We start from the raw sequence: 22,217 nt of genomic DNA, 5'->3' as shown, positions 1-22,217 counted from the left end.
TAGCCTACCCCTTCAGTATTTTCCCAAATTCCTCTTAAAAGTTGCTATCCTATTTGCGTAAACCACCTACCACACTTTATAGCAAAAATCAGCCTCACAAATCTCCTCCAAACTTTATTTACTGATCTAAAACGTATGGCACCTGGTATTAGGCTTTCTCCCAGGAATGAAATAATTTGAATATCAATACTGTCTGCCGCTCATCATCCTGTAAAATAATATCATTTCATCCTCTGTCTCCCACGTTATCGGGAAAGCAATTCAAGCAGACTCAACATTTCTTTATTTCAAACACATTGCTATCCAAAGATGAATACGAAGATTAACTCAGCGAGTCAGGCAGAATCTCAGGAGAAAAAGGATTTGGTGACGTTTCGACCTGAAAGTAGGTGAGGGGGGGATGGGGAGGCGGCGGGACAAGAGCCGGTCCTCGAGGGGGAACAGTGCGTGAAGGTCTCAAAGGACTCCCGTCGAAGAGAGGAGAAGAACCTCTTCTTAGTTGGTACACCTTGAGGAGATTTCGCAGTGGAGCAGGCAAGTGTGTAGAAAGGACTAAACCACCATCTGCAGTTCATTTCTACACTGCATTGTAAAATGTGCAGTGTTCCAAAATATATTAAATAAATAAAACTGAAATTCACCAAGAAAAAATATATAAGCTATATATATAAACCATTCTCTAAGTTTGCCACACATATAATAAATCTGCTAATTCATTATCGCATATATTTCCTAACAGAGAGGCGGCATAAAAAGGCCCAATCATTTACAATCGGCGAAAACAATATTGCAGGGCTAAAGGTCTTGGCAGTTATCATTCCTCACATTCTCAAAATTCTTCTCACAAATGAGAGAATTAAATGCGTTGAGATTTCGAAAGTTTGCAGTTGCGCATCGCATACTTCCTGAAACGAAATGGCAAGCTAAAGTGGGAAAGGATGGAGCCTTTCTCGCATTACATGTAGAAAGAAAAGCCGTTATCAGTTTCATCGACAGCCCTTCGTAGGCCCTCACTAGAACACTTATTTCCACTTCTGTGTCAGTAGGTTTTGGACCGACGCATGACATTTATAACGAATTATCAGTCAGTATTAATTTTGTAATATTTTATTTCTGTACAGGTTATGAGCTGAAACATTTCCGACCATTGTGCGTATTTAATTGTGCGCTCGTCGGGTAGATGAGGACTAGTTCACGTTTACCCTCTGATGTTACCAGTTAACATTTTGTTTTCTCAGCCGAATCTTTGCGCAATTAGTAAACGAACAAGGTTGGAGAGCTCGTGATTATGGTGAAAAGGAACCGATTGCCGTGTTCTTAGATGTGAGTTATTCTCGCGCCGATGTGCTAGGAGACATGGGTAAATTGGAGAGATAAATTGGAGAGATAAATTGGAGAGATACTGAAAGCTATGCCCTCTAGTATTGCACATTTCAACTCAGTGAAAATGATTCTCAGTACTTACTCCATCGTACCGATGTCCATGTCACGAATTGACCTCGGAACCCACTGAATAACTCATTTAGTTGTAGTCTCTGCGGGATGTGCGCCTTCATATATGAACTCCAACCGTTCAAGATAGTGGCACACACTGACAAATGGAAGGTAATTCAAATGTTCCTCTTCTTCATACTTTTCAAACCGATAAAGGAATGCACCTTCCGGAAAACACCGGACGTGCTTAATATCAGCCATGGGAATACATCAGTCATGTTCCTAGCTTCTCTGGATTAGCATCACGCTATGAGTCGCGTTAATCTTTAGTCTAGTTTAATTTACGTCACGTGTACCCATCTGGGACTGTTGTGGCCCTGATCAGCGCAGCTGACAAAGATTCTGGAGAGAATGGACAGGTAAAATGTGAAATCGGAGGTGATCTTCCCTTCAGACTGGAAGCATCTTTGAAGAACTATTATAGATTAGTCACTCGGCGACTACTGGACCGCGAAAGCGTCTTTAAATATGACGTGATTATCACCTGCAGCGACGCAGGGAGCCCTCCACAATCTTTCAACAAAACTATCTTGGTGGAGGTTTCTGATGTAAATGACAACTCTCCGCGCTTTACACAATCTTCCTATAACGCTTACATCATGGAGAATAATATCATTGGGACTTCATTTTTTCAAGTGACCGCCGTTGATACCGATGTAAATCAGAATGCGCTACTAACATATTCCATCGCTCACACATACATTCAGGGCGAGCTGGCGACCTCCTTCGTTCAAATTAACTCTGAAAATGGAATCATATATTCTCAGCGGTCTTTTGACTACGAGGAACTTAAAAAATTCCAGATCCAAATTCAAGTCCGGTACTCTGGAGTTCCACAACTCAGTACCAAAGTCTCCGTGGATGTTGTTATGGTTGATCAGAACGACAATGCCCCTGTAATTGTGCACCCAGTGTCTGTGTTTGGATCAACTGTGACAGAGACTGTGCCTCGCTTCGCTGAACCTGGATATATGGTCGCTAAGGTATCAGCTACTGACGCAGACTCCGGCCAAAACGTATATCTCTCTTATGAAATAAGACAAGGGACTGTTCCTGACCTTTTTACCATTTCAGCCTACACAGGCGATATCTGGACCACCCGTAGGATAGAAAAGCAAGATGCTAATAGCCAACGTTTGCTGATTTTAGTGAAAGACAGTGGAACGTCATCTTTAACTGTTACGATGACTATTGCCTTGTCAGTCGTGGGGAGGGAGACAGAGCTGAACTCTGGTACAAGTAATCACTCTGAAAATCGTGACATAAGCTCTGACTTCAGTCTTTACCTAGTAATTTCTTTGGGGATAATATCGTCGATATTCTTCATGGTTTTAATTATCTTGGCTTTTAAAGTTCAAAGGCAGAGGCTTCGTTTTGCCGATACCGGGTGCTATATAGAGATTTGTTGCTGCTTTGAAGCAAGGAGTTCGCTGAATGGGATTCAAAAAGCCAGCCGAAATATTCACATCGCTCCTAATTACGTCGATGTCTTTGGAGGGGATCCACTTTCCCAACGTTTCCGCTATGAGGCATGTTCAACATTAAATTCGTCGAAGGCGACTGTTTTGGTTCCTAAACTGAGAACGGGTGAGAATTATATGGATAGCGAAGCAATGGAAATAGAGAAATCCATATTGAATGCAAAGTACTCGAACAAAAGCAGCACTGTAAATGATGAGGTGAGACAATAATAACACTTGTAAGTTTGCTTTAAACCAATATGTGCAAGTATTGTCACTACTTTGAATGCCGGTTTAGATTGCGGCTGAGGAAAGTGAACCGATACTGAATGCAAGCATAATAGTTTAAAATTTAGCAAATGATTCCAATATTAAAAAGAGGAAATCCATCGGTACAGAAATGCAAGCGATGCCCATAGTCAAGAAGGGGTAACTGATAAGAAATGAGGATGGAGATATAGTTCAGTAATACTGAAACGTGGCTCCACGAAAAAGTAAGACATAGAAACATAGACACATAGAAATTAGGTGCAGGAGTAGGCCATTAGGCCCTTCGAGCCTGCACCGCCATTCAATATGATCATGGCTGATCATCCAACTCAGTATCCCGTACCTGCCTTCTCTCCATACCCCCTGATCCACTTAGCCACAAGGGCCACATCTAACTCCCTCTTAAATATAGCCAATGAACTGGCCTCAACTACCCTCTGTGGCAGAGAGTTCCAGAGATTCACCACTCTGTGTGAAAAAAGTTCTTCTCATCTCGGTTTTATAGGATTTCCCCCTTATCCTTAAGCTGCGACCCCTTGTCCTGGACTTCCCCAACATCGGGAACAATCTTCCTGCATCTAGCCTGTCCAACCCCTTAAGAATTTTGTAAGTTTCTATAAGATTCCCTCTCAATCTCCTAAATTCTAGAGAGTATAAACCAAGCCTAAGTACAAACCGAGTCTATCCAGTCTTTCTTCATAAGACAGTCCTGACATCCCAGGAATCAGTCTGGTGAACCTTCTCTGCACTCCCTCTATGGCAATAATGTCCTTCCTCAGATTTGGAGACCAAAACTGTACGCAATACTCCAAGTGTCGTCTCACCAAGACCATGTACAACTGCAGTAGAACCTCCCTGCTCCTATACTCAAATCCTTTTGCAATGAAAGCTAACATACCATTCGCTTTCTTTACTGCCTGCTGCACCTGCATGCCTACCTTCGATGACTGGTGTGCCATAACACCCAGGTCTCGCTGCATCTCCCCCTTTCCCAATCGGCCACCATTTAGATAATAGTCTGCTTTCCCGTTTTTGCCACCAAAATGGATAACCTCACATGTATCCACATTATACTGCATCTGCCAAACATTTGCCCACTCACCCAGCCTATCCAAGTCACCTTGCAGTCTCCTAGCATCCTCCTCACAGCTAACACTGCCTCCCCAGCTTAGTGTCATCCGCAAACTTGGAGATATTGCCTTCAATTCCCTAATCCAGATCATTAATATATATTGTAAATAGCTGGGGTCCCAGCACTGAGCCTTGCGGTACCCCACTAGTCACTGCCTGCCATTGTGAAAAGGACCCGTTTACTCCTACTCTTTGCTTCCTGTTTGCCAGCCAGTTCTCTATCCACATCAATACTGAACCCCCAATGCCGTGTGCTTTAAGTTTGTATACTAATCTCTTATGTGGGACCTTGTCGAAAGCCTTCTGGAAGTCCAGATACACCACATCCACTGGTTCTCCCCTATCCACGCTACCAGTTACATCCTCAAAAAATTCTATAAGATTCGTCAGACATGATTTACATTTCGTAAATCCATGCTGACTTTGTCCAATGATTTCACCACTTTCCAAATGTGCTGCTATCCCATCTTTAATAACTGACTCTAGCAGTTACCCCACTACCGATGTTAGACTAACTGGTCTGTAATTCCCCGTTTTCTCTCTCCCTCCCTTCTTAAAAAGTGGGGTTACGTTTGCGACCCGCCAATCCTCAGGAACTACTCCAGAATCTAAAGAGTTTTGAAAGATTATTACTAATGCATCCACTATTTCTGCAGCTACTTCCTTAAGTACTCTGGGATGCAGCCTATCTGGCCCTGGGGATTTATCGGCCTTTAATCCATTCAATTTATCCAACACCACTTCCCGGCTAACCTGGATTTCACTCAATTCCTCCAACTCCTTTGACCCGCGGTCCCCTGCTATTTCCGGCAAATTATTTATGTCTTCCTTAGTGAAGACGGAACCAAAGTCGTTATTCAATTGGTCCGCCATATCCTTGTTCCCCATGATCAACTCACCTGTTTCTGACTGCAAGGGACCTACATTTGTTTTAACCAATCTCTTTATTTTCACATATCTAGACGAGACGAGACGAGGAGAAATAAATAGCGTAATAAACATTGGATGGTGGAAGGTTGAGGAACTATGACTAGCGAAAGTGACCAATTCTGAATTACATCACAATCGGAAAACTAGCTAATGAGAACAATATATTTAAGATATTGTTGAACCTAGATGAAGAAAGACGGGGTGCAGTTAGAGTTCTGATGCAAATTCATTGGCATTAATGGGATATAGAAGCGATAACTGAACTGGCGAAGCCATGACATATTGAGTTTAGAGTGAAACGTCTGAGGTCATCCCTCCGGGCTGTACTTAACGTGGAAATATATTATTTTCAAATGCTGAGAGGTGGAAAAGTGTTCATGTTCAAATGAATCAAAGCATACCCAGGCATGAATTCCCGAATTCAACATATAGCTAACACAAGTTATTTGGAAAGCAAACGATATTGCAAGAGCATTTGAGTAGATAGATAAACATCTCTCCCCCATTAACATGTGACCGGAGAGTTGGCTTATCTAGGGCGAAATATTGCTGAAATTATTTCTTTAATTGGGAATGGGAGTTGTCCTCTGGGAGAAATATAACTGACTACCCTGTGCACTACAGTTTGGATAATAGGCGGGTTTCATTGAAAGGTACAAGATTCACGGACATCTTATTTGGATTGCCATAAAATAAGAGTTTAACCATTCAGGGCGGAATGAATAGAGATCTCGTCGCACAGAGGGTAGAAGATCTATGAAACGCTCTGCCCAAGAGGGTTGCATAGACGGTACCAAAAAATAAACGTAAGTAGATTTTCTTTGGATATGAAAGGGATCGCGATATATGAGGTTGGAAAAGGATGGTGGCAAGCAGGGTCTGGGCCATAGTATTGTTGAATATTGGGACATTTCGTCATGCATTTTCAAATGCACGCGAGGGTGTACAAAGGAACCGTGATATTTTGTTGGTAAAGTACTGGGTAACAATTTATTTCAAAATAACCGAGACTTTGTTGGGTATTATCGATGGTTCCAAAAGACACGGTGATCAGATTCTTGCTTAATAACCGACCTCATTGGGACATTTGGTGCACGCGTTATCAAATATGTAGTTTCTTGGTGTCTGAGCAAAATGGATGTTATGTCAGTCGAATCGTTTTTTCAGCGGGATAACATTAGCTACCCTCCAATCCACAGGAACTGATCCTGAATCGATAGAACATTGGAAAATGATCACCAATACGTCCACGATTTCTAGAGCCACCTCCTTGAGTACCCTGGTATACAGAACATCGGGCCCGGGGGATTCATCAGCTTTCCGTCCCTTCAGTCTACCCAATTCTATTTCTCACCTAATGCAACATCAGTTCGTCTGTCTCCCTAGATCCATTGTCCTCTAGTACATCTGTGAGAATGTGTGTGTCTTCTTTAGTGAAGACAGAACCAAAGCACCTGTTCAACTCTTCTGCCATTTCCCTGTTCACCATAATAATTTCACCTGTTTCTGTCATCAAGGGTCCCTTATTTGTCTTTACTAATATTTTTATCTTAACAAACATAAATAAGCTTTTATTATCATTCTTTATACTGTACGGGGTGATCGCTGGTCGGCGCAGACTCCATGAGCCGAAGGGCCCGTTGCCGCGCTGCATCTCCAAAGTCTAAAAGGATGTAGTCCAAAGACCAAAGGGTGGCGGAGTGATATGTGTAGGAATGAACTGCAAATGCTGGTTTAAATTGAAGATAGACACAAAATTCTAGAATAACTCACCCTACAGGAAGGGTATCGAACTGAAACGTCACCAGCTGGCTTCTCTCCAGAGTTGTTGCCTGTCCCGCTAAGTTCATAGCAAACGGATTTGAGTAAAGGAGCAGGGATGTTCTACTGCAGTTGTACAGGGTCTCAGTGAGACCACACCTGGAGTATTGCGTACAGTTTTGGTCTCCAAATCTGAGGAAGGACTATTGCCATAGAGGGAGTGCAGAGAAGATTCACCAGATTGATTCCTGGGATGTCAGGACTTCCTAATGAAGAAAGACTGGATAGACTCGGCTTGTACTTGCTACAATTTAGGAGATTGAGGGGGGATCTTATAGAAACTTACAAAATTCTTAAGGGGTTGGACAGGCTAGATGCAGGAAGATTGTTCCCGATGTTGGGGAAGTCCAGGACATGGGGTCACAGTTTAAGGATAAGGGGGAAATCCTTTAGGACGGAGGTGAGTACAACTTTTTTCACACAGAGTGGTGAATCTCTGGAACTCTCTGCCACAGAGGGTAGTTGAGGCCAGTTCATTGGCTATATTTAAGAGGGAGTTAGATGTGGCCCTTGTGGCTAAAGGAATAAGGGGTATGGAGAGAAGGCAAGTACGGGATATTGAGTTGGATGATCAGCCATGCGCATATTGAATGGCGGTGGAGGCTCGAAAGGCCGAATGGCCTACTCCTGCACCTATTTTCTATGTTTCTATGTTACTCCAGCATTTTGTGTCTACCGGAGTGATGCGTATCTGGGTGATATTATAGGGAGGGTTTGATCAGTCAAATGTTCCGCTGGATGCTAACCTCTGCAGCCGTCGAATGCAGACCATCAGGCCCTGGGGATTTATCTTCCTTCATTCCCATCAGTCTACCCAACATAATCTCCTTTCTAGTGTGAATTTCCTTCACTTCCTCCGTCACCCTAAATCCCCTGGCCACTAGTACATCAGCGAAATTGTTTGTGTCCTCTTTAGAGACGACAGATCCAAAATGCCTATTCAACTCGTCTGCCATTTCCTTGCTCCCCATAATAAATTCACCCTTTTCAGTCTTCAATGGTCCAACTTTGGTCTTAACTATTTTTTTCCTCTTCACATACTTAAAGAAGCTTTTAATATCCTTCTTTATATTCTTAGCTAGCTTACCTCCGTACCTCATCTTAATTCCACGTATTGCCCTTCTAGTTATCTTTTAAAAAGTTGCCCAATCCTCTGGCTTCCCGCTCATCTTTCCTATGTTATACATTCTTCTTTATTTGTATACTGTCCCTGACTTCCCTTGTCAGCTACGGCCGCCCCTTACTCCCCTTGGAATCTTTCTTCCCCTTTGGGATGAACTGATCCTGCACCTTCTGTATTGTTCCCAGAAAAACCTGTTATTGTTGCTCCACCGTCATCCCTGCTAGGGTATCTTTCCAGCCAACTTTGGCCAGCTCATCCCCTCATGACTCCATAGTCCCCTTTGTTCAATTGTAATACTGACACCTCCGATTTACCCTTAGATTGAAACTGATCATATTATGATCATTACCTCCTAATGGCTCCTTTACCCCGAGTTCCCTTATCAAATCCGGTTCATTACATAACACTAAATCGAGAATTGCCTTTTCCCTGGTAGGCTCCAGTACAAGCTGCTCTAAGAATCCACCACGGAGAACTCAAAGGCTCTCCGGGCTAACGTGTCTTCTCTGTCGCGTTGGTTTCACCTCTGCCTTTCATTTAATGATTTATGTGGCATCTATCATCAGTGATGCTGGCAAGGTGGCGATCAGCCAAATTCATCAGATAACTTTCAGAGATGATCAAAAAGTAAAAATCCCAATAATGAACGGACATTTTTAACACGTTGCAATGTAACTGAAACAATGTGACCCATACCAGTGTTTCACAGCAAACATCAGAAAGAAACTAAAATATAAAGTAGTCAAATTAGTTTAGGGTCCGTGTGATGGATAAGGTGATTACCTGCGTAAATTGAATGCGTCGTTTTTCTCTAAGATGGCGAGGAGGCTGATCAGCAATTATTGCTTGGTGGATTACCAAAACAAAGTAACTTCATGTGCACAATAAGCAATGACTTTCGTCGAACGTTACAGTAGTTAAAACCATTTATAAATCTCAGTTTAAAAACAAATCAGTTTCCCTCTCTGTAGATTGCATAGAAGAACGTTACAAACAGTACTGCCGTTGGAAAAACCGGAAATCACCATCGGAAAACTTTGGATTTTCAGTTTCATTACATTTGGTTGGCGTTTTGGAAGCTCATTATAATGCCAAATATTTCTAATGCTATTTGATTATATATTAAAACATTCTAACTTTCGTAAAAAAGGTGCAACCACAACATTATTTGAAATATTTGTAATTTTATGTAGAATGTAATAAATTATCAAATTTACAGCACAATAAAACAGATTCTAATAGAGATCATTGGAGTTTAGTTTAATTTATTATCGTCACGTGTACCAAGATCCAGTGAATATCGTTTGTTGCGTGCTATCCTGTTAAAGAAAACATAATACATGATTAAAATCAAGCCGTCCACAGTGCACAGATAAAGGATGAAAGGGGAAACATTTAGTGCAAGATAAAGTCCGATTAAAGATAGTTCATAGACCCAATGGGGTAGCTGGGAGGTCATGACTGCACTCTAGCTGGTGAGTGGACCATTCAGTTGCCTGATAACAGTTGGGAAGAAATGTTCCTGAATCACCGGTGTGCGCTTTCTAATTCTTGCCTGATGGGAGAGGGGAGCAGAGGGAGTAACCGGGGTGAGACTGGTATATATGATCAGCATCAAATTTGTGATTTGTAAAGGTTATTGCCTTTTCTTTACTAGTTCAATGACTTTGGGTCGAGGGCACATGGATGTAACGAAACGGCGGAACATCTTTTTGAATGAAAGGTGATGAATTGCACCTTGATTGTTCAAATCGCTTTTTTTTCATACGAAACTGGCATAAAATTGTGTAATACAGACCTCCTTAATTGAAAATCTGCAAGATTATAGAAAACTATACCTCTCCGTGGACAATTGCACCCTCATTTTATCTGGAGTTAAATCATTGAACTTACTTAGTGTGTTTGCTGCTCCCTGTAATTTTATTTTATTTTATCTCTTTGGTTTGTTTTGCATGCGGCATCGCCAACAAAAATTAATCAGCAAATTCGATATCAGATTATTATTGATAAGGGTTTTATTGGGCTGAAAGTTCCCAAATATTGAACGTAAGGCTTCAGTGTCATTTATGTTGTGTTGCTTTAAATATAGTTGTTTTGTCCGACCTTTAAGCACTACAGCTTTAAGAAGTGAAGGGAATTCTGATTGGCGGAAGACCAGTCTGCCTGCGTTGACCAATCAGAATCTGAAATGAAACTGGTGATCCGGAGGGCCCCTTCCACTACCCAGCCACCATCTCGTCGTCAGAAGGGTGGGCGAAGTCGGATAGCGGGCAGCTCCGTTGCTTTGCTTTGATTGAGATGATTCTCGTCTCCAAATCACTTCGTTTAACTTTAAGTGTCGCTATTTGCAAAATTGCGGGCTACATGTGTTTTAGTACTGGGAATATTTAGCTCTGTAATTTGTAAATGTACAGGATAGATTTCTCCCGTGTCAAGGTTAATATGTTGTCCCCCTTTCTGCAAACAGTTTCTGCAAACAGTTTCTGCAAACATATCTTGTGTCATTATAGCACTGTTCTTTGCAGAGTCTGAGAGTATTTCTCACCAAACTTCAAGAAGTAATTTATTGGTTGCCGCATGGGTCCGCGAATGGTCCAGGATTATTTAATGGTCTTGGAATAGCCCAAGTTGTAAAATGGTCGCCAATCTTTACGCATGCTTTTGTTTGGCTTCCTGATGACCCAAGGGTAAGGTCATAAGGAATAGGAATCGAATTAGGCCATTCGGCCCATCAAGTCTACTCCGCCATTCAATCATGGCTGATCTATCTCTCCCTCCCAACCCCATTCTCCTGCCTTTTCCCCATAACCTCTGACACCTGTACTAATCAAGACTCTATCTTTCTCTGCCTTAAAAATATCCACTGACTTCATCTCCACAGCCTTCTGTGGCAAAGAATTCCACAGATTCACCACCATCTGACTAGAATTTTCTCCTCGTGTCCTTCTAAAAGAACGTTCCTTAATTCTGAGGCTATAACCTCTATTCCCAGACTCTCCCACTAGTAGAAACATCTTCTCCACATCTACTCCATCCAAGCCTTTCACTATTCTGTATCTTTCAATGAGGTTCCCCCTCATTCTTCTAAATTCCAGCGAGTACATTCCCAGTGCCGCCAAACGCGCATCACAGGTTAACCCAATCATTCCTGGGAGCATTCTTGAAAATCTCCTCTGGACCCTCTCGAGAGCCAGCACACCTTTCATCAGATATGGTGCCCAAAATTGCTCACAATATTCCACGTGCGGCCTCACCAGCGGCTTAGAGAGCCTCAAAATCAGATTCCTGTTTTTGTATATAAGCCCTCTTGAAATAAATGGTAGCATGGACTGCTTTCTGTACTACCGATTCGACTTGCAGCGTAAGATCTTGAGAATCCCTCACCAGCACTCCCAAGTCCTTTTGCACCTCCGATTTCTGGATTCTCACCCCATTTAGAAAATAGTCTACGCTATTATTCCTATTACCAAAATGCATGACTCCACATTGCTGCACTATATTCCATCTGCCACTTCTCTGTCCACTCTCACAACATGTCCAAGCCCTTCTGCAGAGTCCCTCCTTTCTGTACACTAACTGCCCTTCCACCCATTTTAGCATCATCCGCAAACTTTGCCACAAAGCCTTCAATCCTCTCGTCCTAACCATTAATATACAACATGAAGAATAGCGGGCCCAGCACGGACCCCTGCGGAACTCCACTGGCAGCCAATCAAAAAAGCCCCCCTTTATTGCCACTATTTGTCTTCTGCAAAGCAACCAACCCGCTATCCATGCTAGTATCTGCCCTTTGATACCGTGGGCTCTCATCTTCCTACGCAGCCTAACGAGTGGCACCTTATCAAATGTTTTCTGAAAATCTAAGTAAACAACATCTACTCACTCTCCTTTGTCCGTCCTCCTATTTATTTCTTCAAAGAATTCCAGCATATTTGTCAAGCAAGACCTCCCCTTCACAAATCCATGCTGACTTCGGCCTATTTTATGGTAAACTTCCAAGTACTCCGTAACCTCGTCCTTTATAATGGACTATAACAGTCTTACCAACCACCGAAGTCAGTCTAACTGGCCTATAGTTCCCACTATTTTGCCTTGCTCCCTTTTTGTGCAGTGGGATAATATTGGCAATTGTCCAATCATCTGGGCCCACTCCTGACACTAGTGATTCCTGAAATATCACTACCAATGTCTCTGCAATATCTAAAGCCACCTCTTTCAGAAGCCTAGGGTGCAGGCCATCCGGTCCAGGTGACTTATGCCTGTTTACCATTTCAGCTTCCCAAGCTCCTTCTCCCTAGTAATAGGCACTCCACTAACTACCATCCCCCGATTCTTTAATTCCAGGCACGTTGCTGGTGTCTTCCAATAGATAATAGGTGCAGGAGTAGGCCATTCGGCCCTTCGAGCCAGACCGCCATTCAATGTGATCATTCATGGCTGATCATCCCCAATCAGTACCCCATTCCTGCCTTCTCCCCATATCCCCTGACTGTGAAGATTGATACAAAAAAGTTATTCAATTTCTATATTCCCCATTATCACACTCTCGCGCATCCACTCTCCAGCGGTCCAACGTCCCCTCTTGCCTCTTTCTTGTTCTTTATACTGTATAAACTGAAAAACCCTTGCTATCCTTTGTTATATTTTGGCTAGCTTACTTTCCTGTTTCATCTTTTCTCCCCGTGTTGTATTTTTAGTTACTCTCTGTTGTTCTTTAAAAGCTTCCCAGCCGGTGGCTTCCCACTAGTCTTTGTTATGTTATACGCCTTCTCTTTTAGTTTTATACTGTCCTTGACTTCCCTTATCAACCACGGTCGCCTTGTGTTTCTCTCCTTAGAATATTTCTTCCTCTTTGGAATGAAAAGATCCCGCATCTTCTGGATCATGCCCAGAAATTCCTGCCGTTACAGTTCCACCGTCATCCCTGCTAGGGTCCCTTTTCCAGTCAACTTTGGCCAGCTGCTCACTCATGCATCTGTAGTAATCTTTGCCCAGTTGCAATACCGAAACGTCTGATATCACCTTCTCCCTCTCAAATTGCAGATGATAACGTATTATATTGTGGTCGATACCTCCTAACAGTTCCTTTACCTCGAGTTCCCTGATCAAATCCGGTTGATTACATAACAGTAACTCCAAATTTGCCTTTTCCCTGGTAGGCTCCACTACAAGCTGCTTTAAGAATCCCTCAGAGGCAATCTACAAATTTGCTTTCCTGGGGTCCAGTACCAACGTGATTTTCACAGTCTACCTGCATATTGAAGTCCCCCCCACGACCACCGTAGCATTGGCTGTAATGATGGAAGTGCAAAGTGTTATCCTCGCAGTAAAATCAATTTCGTATTCAGACCGTACGATTAGTCTCACAACGGATCTTGCGCTAATTGCGCCTCAACTTAACCTGTGTATCTCTATTCAATCATCAAATGTTGATGTAGTTGCCTTGGGCAAGACTTTCAACCCGTCGTCATTTCCCTCGAAAACAGGCTTGTGAGCTTCCGATAACGGCACATCACATTTCCGTTCTGGGTACTACTTGGGGAGTGTTTAGTCATTGATTATGAAAATATTGTGATTTATTATCAGGTTAACTAACTAGGATGTGAATAAATGGGATGTTTAAGGAAGACGATACTCTCGTATGCCTACTGCTCCCAACATTCTTACAGTAGAGACCGGGAGATGTTGTAGACTCTTTACGAAAAAGCCATTGGATCGTGAAGATCTCTCCTGTATGATATCATTCCAACGTCCACTGGTGCTAAAAAGTCTTCACGCGCATTAAACAAAAGCGTTCGAGTAAATATTTCGGGGAAGGAGCCACCGTTTACGCAGTCTGTATGCATGATAACAGCCACTGATAACAATGTTATTGAAGCATCTATATTCTCCTTGAATGCTTATGATCGAGAAATATGACAGAATAGAAGAGTGATATTTTTCATTCTGAAATTCTGGGGTCATCAATCTCCTCTCGCGTATCCATTCATTTTCATATGTGTGTCATTATTTCCCCTTATCTTTTGATTCGGATCAACTAGGAGAGGGGGGGGGGGGGGGGGGGTGTGAGGGGATGGTGGCGGATTCCTCTTCAGCTGAAGGATTCCGGAGTCCTGCGCCACTCCATCAATGAGCAAAACGCAAAGACCTGGAGGAGGCCAGGTAGCATCGGTTGAATGAATGTCCCATCCTGACACTTCTTCAGACTGAACACGTCGCTAATCGAAATGTCTTATATCCATTCCCTCCACAGGACCCTCTGGATACCTCCAATACTTTTTTTTATTTCAAGATCCCAGTATCTGCATTTACTTGCGGCTCCATTCCACTGCCCTCACTGTCATATAGAGAATATGGTTGCCCCAATCAGAGTTTGAAAGTAATGGTAAAAAATAACAGATTCCTTTTCCTTCCTTCCATTATCATGTATTATCTGTGACGGTCACGGCGATGAATGTAAAATATTCCCCAGTGATACTAGTTTTCTTCTCTGATTGTCCTGGTTTTACTCCTGAGTTGAGCTCTTCATTCGTGGACTTGGAGACCACATCTATAAAATGTATTTTAATTTTCATTTCCCCAGTGTTACGATTTAAAAAAAAAGGGAAAATTAAGATAAGATAGCAATGTTCCAGTGGTTCTCCGCTGTTGGTTTGATAGCTAGCATTCGTTCAGATTAATTCGAAATGCCAGCGGACGCTTTTAGATCGGGACTACGATCAGGTATTGGGAGTTGCTCCCCTTTCTCAGAGTTTTCCCTATGAGTTATGTTCAACGCTGCAGTCGACGAGGACACGATGCCGTGTTTCAAAGTTTGCAGATACTTCACAGGCATGAATATAGTCTCGAACGACCGTATCCGAAAGGTAAACAACTGACATGATGAATTCTATGACATGCCGTTCCGAACTGAGCAGTGAAGAGAAGCTATCGTAAGAAAGGAAGAAAAACGTATTGGGCTTGAATTCAGATCGAACTGTTTTACGGAATTGAAAATGGCTTGGTATAGAATTGGGACCTTCCTGCACAAGTGTCATTTTCCTGCGGTTATTGTTTCTTTCTCGTTTATGTGCTGTGAAATCTCCTGCAAATAGTTTTATTGATGAATATAGTTTAAAACAGAACGGTTTAAACAGGGATCAGCCAATGTTTTTTTTTAATTACACTATAATATGTTAGCTATTTCTGAACATGCGTTATAATCTTGCCATTCAATTTGTAGTAGTCTGGTATATGAACCAGGGCAGATTTCAACCACCTCTCTTTATGAAGAGTGCGCAAAAAATATCTACCATGACACATTGGAGAAACCTATTGTCCAAACGGCTGTACTCCTTCAGGCCGTGTGGGTGGGCGGAGAAAGCGCGCGTTTTTATTAGTTTGCAGAGTGCAATGGTCTCAATGTTTATTATCCAAGAGAGTGAAGTGGGTGGCACGTAACTCCTATAGATCTTTTAAATTAAAAATAAATCTGCCGTCAGGTTATTATTGCACTGCTGGTAGGTGCTAGTGGTGCGTAATTTCGCTGCAGCATTTCCATAATTTGCAACACAATGATATTCCCGAAATATTTTCTCTTCTGAAAATGCTTCGGGTACTCCCGATACTGACGCGAAACGCGCCACGAAATACAATCTATATTTTCTTCATGGTAATGTGTTTGATGCCTGTGATAGGTTAACTATGATTGAGCTCCACGGTTTAACCCTTTCATATTTTGGGAAGAGCTTTGTGCGCATACCTAACCACCAAACAAACGCGACCAGCAGAAATTTATTCTCGTTCATTTGGTTATCTGCTGAATGTTCATTTATCACCTTTATTCACTGTTGAGTTGTTACAATAACGTTCATAAGTTGTAGCAGCAGAATGAAGCCATTTGGCCTATATGGCCTACTCCGCCGTTCAATCATGGTTAATCGATCTTAACCTCTCAACCCCATTCTCCCCATAACCATTGACACCCATACTAATAAATAACCTGTCAATCTCCACCTTCAAATATCAGTTGACCTGGCCTCCACAGCCTATTGTGGCAATGAATTTCGCAGAATCATCACCCTCTGACAAAAGCAATTCCACATCATCTCATTAGCAAAGGTACGTCTTTATATTCCGAGGCTATGGTTTCTGGCCCTGGACTCTCCCACTAGAGGAAACATCCTCACCACGTCTACTCTGTCCAGGCCTTTCACTGTTCGTCTACTCTATCCAGGCCTTTCGCTATTCGGTGAAACTATGTTACTATTTCTATCCCTATTTGCAAGGCATCTCAAAGGCATTTCGTGGTGCGCCACAAAAACTGAAATGTTTTCCCATCGAAAACATGTCGCTGAATTTATTGTTTATCCTTCATTGCACTTGAGATGTCAATAATGAACCACATTCTTAAATTACTATTATCAATATGATGGCCAGTACCGTCATCTATTTGTTTTAGGATTTTAACAGTGATTATTGTAATGGTTATTTCAGGTCATAATAGTTTGGCTGGAAGAATTTTGGATATTACTACTCACATTTGCATTAATTGCCATGGTTCGCTTAGATTTCAGATACAGAGATTTCGCAGATGTTTAAGCAGTCTATATATGAGCAGTACCTCACATAGTCGTTGCAATACATTCTGGGAGGAAAGATGAATATTTTAGACTTTTGTTGAAGACCTTCAAAAGTCGAAAGCATCATCTTGGGGGGGGGGGGGGGGGGGGGGGGGGGGGGGGGGGGGGGGGGGGGGGGGGCACCATATCTTTTTGACTCAGGTGAAGTTGCCTGTTAAGCAGATGAGATATTACTCCATCACTATAACGAGCACTAATGTATTGGGTTAGAAAAGCTAATGACGAATCAATGCCTGGTACAAGTCCACATTGTGGCAAATCATTCCAAGTTTTAAGTCTGAAGAAGGTTCGCGACCCAAAACGTCACCCATTCCTTCGATTTATATATGCTGCCTCACCCGCCGAGTTTCTCCCGCATTTTGTCACCTTCGAAGTTTTAACAGGTACGTTCTGTTAAGTTTAGAGATACAGCGCTGAAACGTTTTTGGTATCTGGACCTACAAAATACAGGCATGGAGACCACTACTGGCAGATTCGAGTAACGGGCTTGACCAACCTTGTTTGAATAATTCCAGGATATACTCGGTAATTATTCCTCCACAACATAATTCAGGTTGCACTTGCCTTCGTTTCCCAACGTACTTGTTGTAGCTGATGGGATCCAAAATATAAAATGATACATGTTCTCAATAACCTCCATGTAACCTTCAGTTCTGTGTTTGTAAGTAACCATTAAAGATGATTTCAACGTGAGAACACAGATTTCAACGCATGACTTTGATATCTGCGGCAAACATTGCAGCTTGGACAGCGAAGATATGGCCGTATATTAACAGAAACAAGCAACTAAGCACCATTTTGCGCGAGCTCGTCCACGAAAGGGCACAGTGGCGCACGGGTAGAGTTTCTGCCTTATAGCGCCAGAGACCCGGGTTCCGCCCTGACTTAGTGTGCTGTCTGTACGAAGTTTGTACCTTCTCCCTGTAACCGCGTGGGTTTGTACATTCTCCTCCCCACACACACACACATTCCAAAGACGCACCGGTTTCTATGTTAATTGGCTCTTTTAAAATTGGCTTTTAAAATTGTAAAAACAAATTCCCAGTGTTCAGGATAATGATACGGTATGAAGGGAACGCTGCTCGGCGCGGACTCGATGGGCCGAAGAGCTTATATACCTGCATCTCTAAAATCGAAAGTCTAAATCCACTGACAGAGGCAAGAGTACATATGGTGAACTTTGTGGTGGTAATTGTATATCATAACCTGAAATTATCGGTCGAAATTAATAGTTTATCAATAATGGAAATTACAGTTAAAATTCGTGATCATGTCAAACATCCGTGTCATTAACGGAGACACCGATATTATAATGTGATATTGGAATGTGAAAGTTTGTGACAAGTTCTTTAAATCAAAGTGCCAAAGAAGCTTTCCCTTTCCGCGGTTAACTGACTATTTCCAGAAAGTACTGCTTTTATTTCATGATTCTAATATCAAGTTTTTACAATAGTTTATTAATTAATGGTAAAACGCCAACATGAAGCTCAGTTCGAAAATTAAGTACATCTCAATAAAACCTTTCTTTGATGCATCATGTGTCATGAACGCATAACCTGCTTCCCTAGAATGACACTCAACAGACAATGTGATTCCGAAATCAGAAAGGAATCATCATTGGAGTACGAATAATCGATTTACTTTGAATATAGACACAAAATGCTGGAGTAACTCAGGGGGTCAGGCAGCATCTCTGAAGAAAAGGAATTGGTGACGTTTCAGGTCGAGACCCTTCATCAGATTTACTTTGTCGAGCTCAATGTGGCTCTGTCTTTTTCTGTTTATTTTCTCATCATCAATAGTTTTTTTCACACTTCGTCTTTAACATATTAGTTTAACTGGTTTCCAAGACCTCAAATTAACCGACCACTAATCAGAGAACAGAAAAACACCCGCAATGCAGAAATACATTTTAACTGCTGACCAGTAACTGTATGTTCCTGTGCTTTTAAGTAGTTCTTGCTTTAAGAAACGAGCAGAGCCCACATTGGTCGAATATCAATGAGGTTCTGCACCAATCGGGAGCTGAGGTTTGATTAGTGATCTGGACAGCCCCTTCCCGACACGGCCGCCATCACGTAAAATCAGACACAATGAAGACCCGATAGCGAGCAGCTCCGTGGGATTTTTTACAGGAATACTCCAGCAACTGGGGACAAAATGCGAGTGTTGGAATGAAATAAATCGAGAGATTCGCAAAAGGTACGAGTATATTCTTTATCCCGTGGTTCTTGCTAATACGAAATGAATGTTAAAGGAACAATGGAAAAATCACCCTGCGCCTGAAACCATTGGAATGACTTCTACCGGCAATGAGATATCAAATACAGTGGTTGCTAAAATGCCAATTGTTATGCTGGATGTTCTTTCCGTGGGATATTGTGTCGAGTCAGATTCGTTATTCTATACCTGAAGAACTGCAACAGGGAGCCTTTGTTGGGAAAATCGCAGCCGATTTAGGTTTAGATGTACAGCAGCTGGCGACTCGCAGTTTGCGGGTAGCGCCCAATCTGAAGAAGTGCTATTTCGACGTAAATTTGGAGAATGGTATTTTGTTTGTGAAGGAAATTATCGACAGAGAACTGCTTTGTGGGTCGAACCTCGACTGTCGCTTGCCCTTGGATATTGTGCTTGAAAATCCCTTGAGTCTGTACCCAGTGGAAGTGGAGATTGTCGATGTAAATGACAATGCTCCCGTTTTCCCCCAAAGCAATTTTCGGCTTGAAATTTGGGAGTCTGCGACACCGGGAATGCGATTTCCCCTTGAAACCGCACAGGACGAAGATATTGGCACTAACTCCTTGCAAAGTTACCAGCTACAACCGAATGAGTATTTTACTCTCGACGAACAAAAGCGCAGAGGGAAGGGAATGCGGCCCGTTTTGTTGTTAGAAAAGTCCTTGGACAGAGAAATGGTGCCAACCCACAATCTGACGCTAACAGCCAAGGACGGAGGCTTGCCCCCTAGATCGGGTACGGTTCAGATTGTGGTCATAGTAAAGGATACCAACGACAATGCGCCTGTTTTCTCTCAGCCGGTTTACAGAGTCAGCCTTTTGGAAAATGCGCCGAAAGGGACCCTGATTATCAGATTAAACGCCACTGACCTGGACGACGGTACCAATGGTGAGGTGATGTACTCTTTCAATAGCCATATTTCAGTTACAGCCCGTAACATTTTTGATTTGAACCCCCAGACTGGTGAAATCAGACTGAAGGGAAACTTAGATTATGAAGACAGCAGTGCATTTGAGATTAACATACAAGCAATAGACAAGGGTTCTGGCGCAATACCCGAGTACTGCGACGTCGTTGTTGAAATTGTCGATGTGAATGATAACGCGCCGGAGGTGATGTTACGATCTTCTTCAAGTACAATTACCGAGAACTCTCCACTTGGCACTGTTGTGGCACTGTTCAGTGCAGGAGACAGAGATTCGGGGCCAAATGGTCAGGTACAGTGTCATATTTCAAATCAGTTGCCCTTTAAGTTAGATTCCTCCATAAATAACTATTACAGAATTCTTACAAAGCGTTTGCTGGATCGAGAAAGTACCCCCAAGTATGATATTACTATAACATGCATGGATGCCGGACGGCCCGCACTCACTTCCAGGAAAACCATCCGGGTAGAGGTTACAGACATAAACGACAACGCACCAAGATTTTCTCGCCCAGTATACACAGCAAATGTTCTGGAAAACAATATTATTGGGGCTTCTATATTTTCCATGACGGCCTTCGATTCAGACGTAGGCGAAAACGCACGACTGAATTTTTCTATCCTGGAGTCACATGTTCAGAATGCTTCAATACTTTATTATGTCTCAATCAATGCAGCGAATGGTGTCATATATGCTCAGAGATCTTTCGACTACGAACGACTGAAAAACTTCCAAATCCACGTTCAAGTGCAGGATTCTGGTGCGCCAGCGCTGACGAGTAATGCTTCGGTGAATATTGTTATCCTTGATCAGAATGACAATGCTCCAGTGATTATACATCCTTTACCAGAATATGGTTCAACAGCGATGGAAACAATATCGAGGTTTGCAGAACCAGGATACTTGGTTATCAAGGTCTCAGCCACTGATGCTGATGCTGGTCAAAATGCTCGTCTATCTTATCAGATTTTTCAGGCCACACATCATAATATTTTTACCATTGCCGCAGACACAGGAGAAATTTGGACAATCCGTACCATTTCGAGCAAGGATGCATCTAATCAAAGGCTAGTTGTTGTGGTAAAAGATAATGGAATTCCATCGCTCTCTGCCACCGTGACGATAGTATTATCTGTGGTTGGCACTGATACTGAGACGTTCTCCATTGTCAGCAGTTCGTCTTCAAATCCCAGATTCACCCCTGAACTCAGCTTTTCCTTGGTTGTGGCCTTGGGAATAACATCTATCATTTTCCTCATCATTTTAGTCATCCTCGCTCTTATAGTTCACAAAAACAGGGATGGGATGGTATACCAGCACCGTTCCCTGGGTTCTTGTTGTTTTTTACAATCACGAAACTCTTTGAATGGAATTCAGAAGGCCAGCAAAAGTCTTCAGATACCGCCAAACTATGTCGAGGTATTTGGGGGCGATCCACTTTCCCAAAGTTTCCGCTATGAGTCATGTTCGACGTTGCAGTCCGCCAAGAGAGATGTCCTCGTCCCCAATAGGTGCAGGATGACTGCAGACAATTGCGTGCTGAATGAGTCTGTTGGGAAAGGACATGCTGAGATGGCGAATTATGAAAAATACAACGTTCCTGAGGTGAGATGATTTTAAATTGAAAATAAAATCCTCATGTGTTTTATTTGGAAAGGTTCAATATTTCAATGGTGCTACAGGCACAGTGAAATTCATTTTTATACAGTCCAGAACATGTATAACTATGCATGATCACTTAGATGTATGCCAGACCAGCACCAGATGCAGTACAAATGTATAGTAGTAGTACACTGAGACAGTATACAGAATTGTCAGTTTTAGGCAAAATGTTCAAGTCCCTGTGTTGTAAGTGCCGTGGTTCCTGGCCTGGCCACGAAGCCGCATCGTCCTGGCGGCGTTCCAGGGTCGGCCTGGCCAAGCACAGCCATAGTGCCCGTGAAACATGAATATATCAAGGCACACGTAACACAACAGACCTTAATTCGGAATTTTGGTTTCGGAGCTAAATAGACAATGTTGTGAATTTGCGATGAAGTATATTCTGGTAAAATCGCTTTCAGCAGTGTTTTCGAAATGCTCATGATTTTGGGAGGCATTTTCATCCTGCTTACCAACACCCGTGGCTGTGATCAGGTGACATCACGGACGTCTCCTAGACTGAAGCAGTTCTCTCGGGTGACACACCAATTCAACTGTTCTT

At 42.5% G+C, this 22,217-nt stretch overlaps 2 protein-coding genes across 3 annotated transcripts in view; both read left to right on the top strand.

Moving 5' to 3' along the window:
- The window catches only part of LOC129701511 (protocadherin beta-15-like), a 215,564-nt gene that overhangs the window by 3,873 nt on the left and 189,474 nt on the right, over window positions 1-22,217 (top strand). The window contains exon 1 of one of the 2 annotated variants that reach the window (XM_055642744.1): window positions 18,957-21,619. The exons of the other annotated variant lie outside the window; for it this stretch is intronic. Coding sequence (XP_055498719.1) covers window positions 19,163-21,619 — 2,457 coding nt within the window. The 5' untranslated portion in view covers window positions 18,957-19,162. Of the gene's footprint in view, window positions 1-18,956; window positions 21,620-22,217 lie in introns of those variants that run through there. 2 annotated transcript variants of the gene reach the window in all.
- Window positions 1,204-3,417, top strand: LOC129701516 (protocadherin gamma-A6-like). Its single transcript, XM_055642765.1, has one exon. The coding sequence runs from the start codon at window positions 2,094-2,096 to the stop codon at window positions 3,183-3,185; it is 1,092 nt and encodes a 363-aa protein (XP_055498740.1). The 5' UTR covers window positions 1,204-2,093; the 3' UTR covers window positions 3,186-3,417.

This window comes from Leucoraja erinacea, chromosome 11, assembly GCF_028641065.1.
Source record: "Leucoraja erinacea ecotype New England chromosome 11, Leri_hhj_1, whole genome shotgun sequence".
Taxonomy (NCBI): Eukaryota; Metazoa; Chordata; class Chondrichthyes; order Rajiformes; family Rajidae; genus Leucoraja; species Leucoraja erinaceus.
Note: the sequence above shows the minus strand (reverse complement) of the source record. Positions and strands in the feature narration are given on the sequence as shown.